The following is a 12,626-nucleotide window of genomic DNA, read 5'->3' as shown; positions in this document are numbered from 1 at the left end:
TATTTTTCTGTTAAATTTAAAATATTTTCTTGAAATTGATATTTTTTTAGATTCATAATATAAGAAATACATTTAAAGTAAACAACCAATTATTAAATACTTAATAGTTATTTAATACTTATTTCGTTATTAAATACTTAATAGTTATTAAATACTTATTTCGTTATTAAATACTTATTTCGTTATTAAATACTTATTTCGTTATTAAATACTTATTTCGTTATTAAATACTTATTTCGTTATTAAATACTTAATAGTTGAACAGTAACTTTTGACTAAATTAAAATTAAGTTTTGTAAGTAAATTTATCATTTCGAATATTTTATACTTTAAATTAATTCATCAAAATGTCCATATGTTTAGGGTTATAAAAAATAAAATATGTTATAATAGACTTTATTCGTTAGGGGGAATAAAGCATATATACCTTTACAGCGGGCTTAGCAATATTATAACATTAATTAATAAAATTCAAATTTCGAAATAAACAACACTAACTTAATATGTATTGTATTCACAATATAATTTGAATGTTTTTTAATCGATATTCATATGTACATATATTTTATTTTATTTATTATACATGGCTGCTGACGATTTATCATTAACAGATTTATGCTTCGACCTTAACTTTTATTGTGAATTTTAATCAATCTAATTTAAAATAGAAGCAATCTGTCTCTTGTTACTTTTTAAAACTCAATTTCAATCGCTTAATACAGTCATACTTTCAGAGTTCCACTCCAACCAAATTAAATGACTTTATCGTTCTCGAATCAAATATAAACCAAACTGCCCTCGAACAGTTCAGATGCTATGAATGGGATTTTTTACTCATACCCAAATAACAAAAATACCACATATGTACATGTGTATTACCATATACTGCATAGGATATATAACCGAGAGATAAAATCGAACCACTTCATCTCACTAAAACATTTTTTTATGATCGCTCACCGCCGATGGATATGGGATGAAGCGTTTCGGATAACGATAGAAAGGCGCAATCGTAAAGTCGATCAACCCGAAAATAAGAAGTGTATAAACACAGTTTATGCGTATAAACTCCTACCCTGAGATAAATAAAGCTGTAGCTCGAGGTTGGGGTATCTTTATGGACCTCGTCTGTGGTAGTCTTCGCAGTCTGGAATAGGAATTTTCGTCGTCTGGTGTTTCTGCAGATTAATTTATTCGATATAATTAAAGTTGGTGTGACGGCATGAAACATACCTATAGTGTTTGTACTATACATATTGCGTCCTTAGAAAGCTATAGTGAAAACCTCCACAAGACATAACTTTTCAAGGCTTTAAATACTTCAATACACTAGGTAGACTGCATGTACTACATGGTACGTTATTTTGAAAGGTTATTAATGTTTTTTGCTACAATATGAAAACATGAATAAAGCTGCGTAGTAACGATACTCTCAGTGAAGTTAACGAGCTGCTGATATTTGAGATAATCCGGAAAAATCTTTGGTAGCTTTTCAATAATTCACATTTTCGCTCATAGCAAATAAAAATGTAAATATAATCTGAGGCCGAGGAAAGTTCAAGTGCGCCCGCGTACAACTTTTGAACTATTATTATTCATAGAAAAAGTTTTGATTATTTTTTGTGTGTTTTCCCACTTGACGAACGGTGCTTTGTAAATTTAAGTTTCGCATAATTGTGTGGAAAATTAAACAAATTATAGGTTGGAAAAGCTTTCACGCTAAAAATATTTTTGATGCAAATCGATTCATATATTAAAGCGTGAACAGAACAAGGTTTTTCCATTAAAATATTATATAATACAGCATATATAATCAACGTAATGCTTTGCATAAAATGAATAACGTTTCTTTGTTACTTTCCATTCATATTTTTTTTCATAAAATGTAACGTTATTCAAACCTATGTATCTACATACATACATATATATCTTTGAAATTTCAAATACTTCGTGTTCACTACATATGCATACATATTCATGTTTATAATAATTCCTTTTCAAATGTTCAGTATTCAACTGCTTAATTTTTATTGTACTTAAATACATTTTATATATTATAGATTGCTTAATTTATTCAAATAATTCCAAACTATATACGAAAATTCTGATTTAATTAACTGAAACTAAACACCTGACACTTTATTTAGTCAAAATAATAAATCACTTAATATTCATTTTCCGTTTATAATAATTAAATTATAATGCAAAGCATTTCTAATTTGACTTATTTATCGTTTAACATTTTGTCGCATTAAATTTCATGCTAAATTACTTTTGATATATATATATATATATATATATATATATATATATATATGTATTATAAAACATATACATATTTCAGTAGCCAGATTTTTCGTGCTACTTATATAAATCCTTGTTAGGAATATATTATATTAGGATATTCGTTGAAAGAAACCTATGTGGGGAATCAGACTAGGACCATAAATTATAAGCTTAACATGCTTATATCTTGGGGTAGACATCGGTCTGTAAACATGGATTTCGTGTAACTCCCGGTCCTGGAAGTTTCCCTGTCTGCCAGTTAAGCGGATAACAATTCATTATTTTTTATATTCAAAAAGGGGATAAAAATTCTTTCGGAAGCCTTAACGTATGTGTGTACGTGTGCGTAATATTGTAGTGTCAACTTTGTCTCATTGTTACACCGTCTCCGATACGATTTATCAAAACGGTTTGAACGCCAAATCTTTCTTACACACGTTGAAAATATAAATCGTAAAGAGGCAAACGATGAAAATTGATTTTCCGGCCGCAAATCCGAATTTTCCACACCCACACTCGGTATCATTGCTGCGGCGAAGTTTTAATTGAATTTCGGAGTATCATATCGTTCCTCACATCTCGCGTAATTGATGTAAATATCCAAACAGATGATGAAGAGGAACTAAACTCGCTCGTAAGCGAATTGTGTGTGTGTGTGTGTGTACTCGTTGTGTACAATGCCGTCTAATTTCGCGATAACTTTCGACTCGTGTTCGGCACACTTTCGCCTGTTTAACCGTGAATACAGACAGTTACATATTCGCAGGTCTGTCTATCTGTATCCCTAACCGACTATTGCTCATCTCAAGTTTGCGAGGGGTTGTAAGGTTGGATTCAATTAGGGTTGTAGCCGGAATTCGCTCAACATCATCCCTCATTTCATTCCGATAATCAAATACGTACACATTAGTAAGCGCCGGGATGGTAAATAACCGGATTCAAACAAAACTACGATGTGTATAGCATATACATATAATGTAATGAATTTATGTATATTCAGATTGTGTAATGTTATGCGTTTGTGTGAGGTTTTTTATTTTATTTCTGAAATATTTATAGTAGGAGCAGACGTTCGCCCTTCCCGTATTCCCGTTTCTGTAAATCCGACGATGATTTATAATGCGGTTTTCCCGGGCGCAGTATCCACGCACGTATTTTAAATTGCGTATAAATTAACGGCAATTTGTATAATAATTTTGTATAAATTACCGTGGAAATTTATGCGACACAAATAAATTTATAATTCGTTGTAAAGTGTGCTCGCTCTTGCGAATTTTATGCCGAAAACTAGGATCGTAAACGGAATGCGATCGGAATTTTATTGCGGTTCAATGTTTGCTGTGGACATTAACATTGAAAATGATATTTTGTATTTAAATATTCATCGCACATATAAAGCTAGCATTCAAGGATTTTTTTTAAATATTTCAATAAATAAAAAGTCGTAGCTAAAAATTTCACAGACTATCATTTTAAGAATGTACATAGATATTTTTAAATTCTTTCTTAACCCTAAAGAGACAATGTAAAATTGCATAGTATTGCGCTCGTTTATTGCATAGATATATATGTACATATGTATTTTTATATTTTCCCTACGACCTTAAGAGGGCTGTACACCCGAAACCTTAATTTTGTTGCCGCTTTTTTCTTCGATATATATATTGAGTGAATGCAACAATATATACATATCAATATATATATTGAGTGAATGCGACTGTTGCGCTTCGACCAGATAATACGTACATATTTATAATCGACAAAATCGAGGTTTCGTATTTTCCAATTTTCTTCTCCGAAACTGGACCAATTTTAAAAAAAATTTCATCATCGGTATGAGAAAGATATTTTCTATGCAACTGTGCGTGTATTTTTTTTTTTAAATCGACCGTTTAATAAGCACGCTGGACTCTTTTCGTGGGTGTAAAAAAGAGGCGATTTTATAGTTGTTTGGCGGCTCCTAGCTCCTATAAAAAAATAAGTCAAATAACTAATCAAAAAAATAAAAGCACAGATGCATGCCAATCTTGGATATCCTTAGCATATTAAAAAATAATTTCTCTAGTGCCATAATTGAGTAAGGGAGAAGGGTAATACGTTTGTATGGACAAGGCGCTAGTGTCCAGCCCTCTTAAAATAGAAAACTTTGACTAAAAAAATTTTAACTTTGGATTTGTACTCATTGAAATATTAATTCAATTATTATTTTTTCGGCAAATTTACTCTAATATATATGTATACATAACATCGTACAATATCTGATACAGCTTTTTCCAAGTAAAATATTAAATTAAATCATTTAAAAAGATTATGTATGTCTGTTATTTTTATACTTTGTAGTACAAATATACATATATACATAGATAAATACTAAAGCTCAAAATTATAATTATAAGAGCTTTTAGTACAATAAAGTTTTGCATATACGATATATTATTTCAATTAATTTTATTTCAATTTTTATTTATTTTATTACAGGTTAACCGAATTTTTTTGTACATTTGTAAGTACGTATGTATGTACTATCAATTCCGAAAATTTTACAAATACAATTTTGAATTTTAATTTAACCTCACATTCAGCATAATCTATTGGATAACTTAATTTCGGCTTCTAATTCTAGTCCCATATTTTTCTTGCATTTGGAATATACATATATTTATATAATAAATAAACTGAAAACGGGCTTATATAGTGAAAAGTTTTCACAAGCTGTAATTCAGAGCTCGTTTAATAAATTATTTGTACATTTTTACAGCACTTGAAGTTTTCTCCGGGAAGCGGCGAGTTTCCTCGATTCAATTAAATTCGCTTTTAAAATGCAGGACATATTCTTGGGTAAATTTACAGGCTATTTGTCGGGCATTTTGCGACGCGTTTTCCACTGCCAACTTTTAATTGTAAAAGTTCAAGTTTTCCCTTCGCTTCATAGACGACCGCCGGTCCATGGCGAATTTTTAATTTCAACACAACATAAACACAACGAGGAAATACAAAAAAAAATTAAAAGAAAGAAAGGGGGAACGATTCTGAAATAAAATATCTCAAAAAAGAAAGCAACGCTCGGATTATTGCGGGCGCACAATTAGCGCAATATAAACGATAAATAAATAAACAGCCACTTGCTTTCCACGAAAACGTTTAATTAAAATAAGCACAAACGAGCCATTTCACCCTGCCGAGTCTACCCCTCCCTCTACCCCATCCCTGGTGCAAGTTCCCCGAATTTAATATTTACGGATCGCTTTATTTCGACAATTTAACCGGGACGAAGTGAAATTAGATTGCCGGCGTGCGCGTTGCTAATTTTCTTCTCGCCAGTATTTCGGTACTTGTATGGCGTGTTGCTATTATAGGTACATTTTTTGATGGGGTCGTAAGCTCGTTTTAAATCACGACTTTGTTTGCGTCGGCGATTTTTACGGTTATCGCATTCCATTTCCTCTTTTTCTTTTCGAAATAGGGGTGTCTGAACCGGTCGATTGCGATCGACTGGTTGATTGTCAAAATAAATTTGAAATCATCGGAATTTTCTTACCTGACCTCGACCGATCTATTTTTACTTTATCTTTGTTTTATATTATGAGACGGATATCTACATACATACATATACCCTACATACATGCCATATAAGAAACAGATTAGGATTGTAAGGTAATTTTCTAGCTGATGAATAGGCAAAAGGGGGATTAGGGGAGGATGAGGTTGATTGAAGTAGTATGGCGTATGTACCTACATATATTGTATGTGTTATGGGTGCAAAAGTTTCGTGCAATGTTTCAGTGTTGTAAATTTTTGTGACAATTTTAGTAAAGAAGTTGTACTTCAAAGGCTCTTTTCAAAATCAATCTACTATATACATAGTTAAAGTTCCATGTATTGAAATATCGATAGGACAAATCCAATTTTGGTTTTTTTACATCCTCAGTTTTACTTGAACCAAAATTTGATGTGTGGATAATCCGTTTAAAGATAAAGAAGTTATTTGTCAATTTTGGCTTTAACAGAATTTTATCCAAAACATCAGTTTTCGTAAATAGAAATTATACTCTAGGTATAATTATTATACTAGGTATAATTATTATTTTGAATAAAAATACCAATAATTTTATTTTACTACCGCCATCTTTATTTAAAACTAAGAACTGGATAGACGTCAGGCACTTTTCAGAAATTCAAATTTCAAACGCGTCTTACACGATATTTTTGCACGATCGTAATGACGGAGGATCCATTTACTTATGTTGATGACCAAAATGAGCAATATGGCAAAGTATGAAAACGATAGGATAAGAGGCAAACTTTTTTCTGAATTGTATTCGTAAGTGAAACGTAACGGAGGTATGTAATAATAAAAACCTTTAAGACTGAATAGATTCAAAATATATTTTTTTGTAAATGTAGAATCATTCAGCAAGAAATTCGCATTCAATAGCCAACATCATTACTTCGTTTTACATAAATTATCCAGGGTAACCACTTCGAGCACTTTTTTCTTCCATTTTTCTAGTACGATTTGGTATTTTATACATACATATGCATCAACCAGCAGCGTGCACTAGTGGCTAGTATGTATATTATGCTTTCGAGTGGAGTGTTCACGGTTCGATTCCCACTAATAGCTGTCAGCCCGACCTTAATTTGTGACTCCAAGTCGTTGTCTTTCAGAGTTTGCCAATTTTTCTGATTTTCATCGAAATGGTTCCTGTAAATTGGCTTTTCCTTTCCAATCTCTCTCTTGCAAATCTCAAACTATTCAGCGTCTTGAGGTTTGCCAATTTCTTTAATAAAATTCTGCAAAAAATTATCTATAGATGTCACTGTGGATGATTTTTGTATGAATTTGCATTGTATGAAAATTCTTGTATTAATTGTATTATTATATTGTATTTTCCCTGTCCAGATGTTACATCGTCTGTGCTCGTAGGGTGTTAAATACTGCATTTTTTATGTATTCATCATGAAATTAATCATATTCATTGCTCAATTTCACAAAATGTATCGTTTGATAGACTTTAGCTGTACGCCGGAGATTCAAAATCGACAAAATGAATAAAACATGAACCCAGAACTTTTCAGTCTTGAGCTGATATCCTTACTACTTTTAATAAATACCGAGATTTGATGACCCACAAAAATGAATAGACACTCATGCTAAAGTTTGATTTTATAAATTTCTATAAATTATTTAATTTACGTTTGATTTTGTTTGTTTTTCAGCTGCCGGAAGGCGTGGAGCTGACGCTGGGTGAGCTGCGCGCCATGGCGCTGCGTCAGCAACAGCAGATCGACTGCCAACACCAGCTGCTGGCGGCCAGGGAGCAGCGGCTGCGCTTCCTCAAGCAGCAGGAGGCCAGGCACCATCAGGTATAGTCCAAAGTTCCACTAATCATTGACATCAAGTTAAATTTAAAGTATAAATATATCTCCATCACGTCTAGAAGACGCAATAGTAGTCACAATATCTTCTCGTAAGAGCCACAAGGTTCAAGGTTTTCATATTTAAATGTGAAAAAGTGGGGTATTTTCTTCATGCCAGTGCATTATACTTCTACGAATGTGACTGCGAGGGTAAAGGCGAGTCAAAAGTCACCCGAAATAATATAAAAAAAAAATTTAAATCCACTTTTGATTTAAAAAAATATGTCCCTATTATCTTTTTAAACTGTTCCAAATCCAAATTTAAAACTTTATTCGTAGAGATCGGAAAAGCGCGATGAAAATAAAACAATATGAAGCAGTTTTCAATCTCACTTGAAGACTCACTCTATGGCATGTTGAATTTGCGAGATATATTTTACAAATTAGAGTAATAATATATAAGTCTTCCCTTTGAAATATTGAAAAGAATATGTATATGTTACAGTTGAAGTGTATTTTCCAGCTGTATATAATACATTTCGACTAGTTGGAATATATTTCATCTAAACTGGAACCAACTATCGTTATAGTTGTAATGTATTTTCAGTTATTATATATTTTGAGTAGTTGGAATATATTCCGTCTACCCCACGTTTACATTCCAACTGGTGAACATGTATTACAACTGAAAATACAGTTCGACTATTAGTTGGTATCATATTAGATGGAGAGGCTTAAGGCGTGAAAATGTCACTCAACTAGTAAATCGATTTAGAAAGTCACATTTTTGTTTTTGAACACATTATAAAAGTTATCATAATACAGTACTCATTACCTTTATTCGTAATATCAAGCAAATATTAACGCATTATTGAATTCTAAAGCATTACAACTGTCAAAACTCAACTGTTATATTACAACTGACGCACATTGTTGCAAGTGTATTTGCGCTTGTAGAGATATACATATGTAATTTACTAGTTGAATTGTATTCGAATATGAATGATTTAAAATGCCAGTTTGAGTATATTGCAACTGAAAATACACATCGACTGTAACACATATGTACATATAATTAAATTCATACTTTAAACATAAATCTTACCTAACCTAACCCGACCAATATCATAATAAACTCATGAACGGCATCTTCCAAGATGTTTTTTAAAACCTGTTTTGACCCTGTCTGAAATATTAAATTAGTCAGATTTCATTGAAAATAGCTTTTAAGTTATGACACAATTTTTTTTCAATGCCAATGTATGTATATTACTTAGAATAAAATAAAAATCTTATAAAAGCACATCAATCTTCCTTAAGGCTTCCTTTAAAAATTGCTTATTTCAACTTTAATGAATAAACGTAATGTGAATAAAACTTTTCATCCATTTAATACTTTTTAATAAAATAATACTGTTTAAAAATAATAAATAATAATTCCTTTTTTTGGTTATCAAAAGCTTCGAGTTGGTATTATTTTTATATGCTTTTTATTATTACTAAATTGTGTTCACAATACATTTTATATATATTTTAATAGCTACTGATCTACTGATTATTTTCTATTTTACTATTTCAATTTAATTTTGTTAGTAATCATAGTATTATATTATTCTAATGTTAATGTACAGCAGTGGTTCTCAAGTGCGGCCACGGTGGCCGCATGCGGCCACCAGCGACTTAATAGTAAATAATACTAATATTTAAAAAAAATTAAATATATTTTAAAAACTACAAAAAAGTAACTTAACAATAATAGAAACCATGCTCATCATTGACAAACTAAAAAATATAGAGAAAAGCCTTGTGGCAGAAGTTGAAAATGACAATTTTTCAATTTTATCTTCTGTTAGTGATTTGATAGATAAGATGACAGACACAAATTCAAAATTTAAATTTAAATTAAAAATAATAGAGTGTCTTAAATCTCTGAATCTGGAACATGATAAAAGGTTCGAAGAATTGAATTTTTTTTAAACTGTTTCTTTTGTATCTTCCCCTTTTATTATGATGACAAATGAAAATTTCATAGTACTACAAAATAGATTAAAATCATTTTCAGTATTGAGATTAATTAACTGGGTTAACGTAAAATATGCATTATTAGAAATTAGTCATGATCAAGTACTTAATAACCATTTTAATAATATTTCGGTTTAAAAATTTTGGTCGGAAATATACGTTGACAATTAAAAAAACCAATATATATAGATTGGGCAACAATTGCTTTATTAATATTGTCTATTTTTCCCACTACTGAATATTGCGAAAGATCATTCAGTGTAATGCACTTTATTAAAAACAAATTTAGAAACCAGTTGACTTAGAAGCAGCAATGCGGCTTGCATTGGAAGAAAGCAGTATTGAGCAATTTCCATTTGCATTATTATTAAATAAATAGATACCAAAATGTTAAAATTTCTTTTATTTTATGAATAAATTGATCCACTTTTTTTGTAACTTTAATTTATTTGATTAAATTTGGTGCGGCCACCAGACATTTCCATGGGACCACTATTATCACCTGTGCGGCCACGGTAAAATTTCGGCTGAGAACCACTGATGTACAGCATAATAGGAAATATAGCTCAAAAACCCATTTACAATTCTTATCGAGTTGGTATATAAAATTTACATAAAAAGACTAAGCTTATTCAAAACGGATTGCTTGAAGTGGCTTAAAGTTTTGCATTACATATTTGCTTTTAGTATAATGAACATATACAAATGTATTATTTATATGAACGATAGGGATTGCACCCTCTTTCCTATCGTCTGGAATAAAGTTCATTACTATTTCTATTTTGCAAATCATTGTCTAAATAACGAACGTATACACTACATACAGTGCTTGCAATCAAATCATCAAGTTGCTTATGTATTTTTGTATAAAAGCGTAAAAGTAAAAAAGAGGCAAACAACTATCGCGTCACCCTTAGACATCGGGCTGTATGTTTTTCACGCTTGCCACGCAGACAGCGCAATTTTCAATTTTCTTCAGGCTCCGAGTAGCTTTTCGGAGAGGTATCTCTCCACCTCTGCGTAGGAGAGAGGAGGACGCGAGCGTTTCCCCTACGCTAATATAAATGTCGGTCGTTAGCGGGTAAGCCTCCATTTGTGCGTTACTTTCGGCTCCATTGCGTACAAGCCGTATATAAATTGCTTCGACGATGATCCGGCCGAAGAAAACTCCCGGCGAGTTCGCCTACCGTTAAACGGAAAATTAGTCGGAATCCTCGACATCCCTCTTCCTTTCCGGTTGCAGCAATATGTATACAAACAATAGGGATAGGTTGGATACTTCTAGAACCCGCTCACTTCCCCTCGGACCCGAAATCTCCCCGATGCGATGGGGAAATTGATGGAAATTGAATGCCGGAATTGAAACCGTATATATACATATATCTATCTTGATGTCTCATCTATTACATTAAATTATTATTATTTTATTATAGTACCTTTTGAATCATATTATTATTATAGTTTGGTTTGAATGAACAGCTTCTATTATAAAACATGATTTTTCCTTAACAGCATCACAATAAAAAGCAATGAATATAGATTTTAAGCGCTCCTTTCTAGCAACTTGCAATATCTCAAGACTCGTTATCTTAACTTTTCGTCTGCTTAAACAGGTGTTTGTATTATTGTATACATTTTTTTTTGTATACATGTATGTAATCAGCGATCATATGTACATAGACTTTTAGCTATTACCTTTAAAAAACGATTAAAAATCAATTCTTACTATATTTTTTAATAGTTAATGTCTATCTCTTAGAATAAGTATTTCACTATGTAAAAAAAACATTTTCGGATATGTGTTTTATATATGTATATACAAACTCAACGATGAAGTACAACGAAACAGTTGGGAAAACGAGTCTTGAGATATTTTAAGCACACACAAGTACAACTCTTATTTGATTTTTGATTTTTAAATGCTTTTTATTATTACGAAATTATGTTTACAACATATCTTATATCTATTTTACAATACATCTTAGATCTACTGATCGTTTTCTATTTTACAATTTTAATTTAATTTTGTTAGTAATCATAGTATTATATTATTCTAAGTTAATGTACGGCATAATAGGAAAAAGAGCTCAAAAAACTATTTACAAACAATTCTTATTTGATTTATAACAATAACTATACAAAATATTCACATAATTTAGAGTTAACTAAGTTGCATGTATGTATGCATGTATATATAAAATAAGTTTAACAATATAATCTATTTTACTATATTTTATATTCTAAATATTATGACGCATTTCAGCCACAACAATTCATTTCAATTAAAATAAAATGGGTAGATATGAATATTGAAGGAAGCTTTTGCTTCACTGCAATTTCGATTATTTTTTTGTGATTTTTTTAATATGAAATAAATACGTTTATCTTCCTTAGTATTTTGTATATTTTATTGAACTGTGTAAATATAATTTAAATTACAAAAAAGTATAAAAACATGCATTATTATGAATAAGTATAATTAATTAATTGCATTATTTTTTTTGTTACAAATACTAAATCGAATTTTAAATATTATATAATAATGACGATTCAATTTGATCGAATGATGCGAAGTATTGAAAGAAGAATACGAAAAAATGAAATTGTACACATTTCAAATTCATATGATTGATCATGATTAATGGCAAAAAGTATACATTATACATACATATATAAAATACGTTGTAAATGTATGTCGAAATTTTAGATTCGAATTTCTGTTACTTCCCTACGTTTACACACACCCTTTCATACGAAGAAAGTAAAAATGGGAAGCGACAGATAGTACGGTGTTTTCCTTTTGCTATACAAGTTTTCCTCCCCTAGTGTTTTTCCTCTTTTTATTTCAATATATGCCCTCTCGGAAAGAAAGTTTCACAGAACGATAGCGTCTCTTTTGCGCGAAAGACGTAACATGTGGGCAAAAGACCCCCCCCCCCCCCCCCGCCCATCCTTCG

At 30.9% G+C, this 12,626-nt stretch overlaps 1 protein-coding gene across 6 annotated transcripts in view; it reads left to right on the top strand.

Annotated features, from left to right (window-relative positions):
• ASPP (Ankyrin-repeat, SH3-domain, and Proline-rich-region containing Protein) overlaps positions 1-12,626 on the top strand; it is a 436,173-nt gene that overhangs the window by 373,977 nt on the left and 49,570 nt on the right. For all 6 annotated transcript variants that reach the window (XM_077432022.1, XM_077432018.1, XM_077432021.1 and 3 more), the window contains one exon: positions 7,507-7,653. In XM_077432022.1, the coding sequence (XP_077288148.1) occupies positions 7,507-7,653 (147 nt within the window). The remainder of the gene's footprint in view (positions 1-7,506; positions 7,654-12,626) is intronic.

Source organism: Arctopsyche grandis, chromosome 6 (genome assembly GCF_051622035.1).
Source record: "Arctopsyche grandis isolate Sample6627 chromosome 6, ASM5162203v2, whole genome shotgun sequence".
Classification (NCBI taxonomy): Eukaryota; Metazoa; Arthropoda; class Insecta; order Trichoptera; family Hydropsychidae; genus Arctopsyche; species Arctopsyche grandis.
Note: the sequence above shows the minus strand (reverse complement) of the source record. Positions and strands in the feature narration are given on the sequence as shown.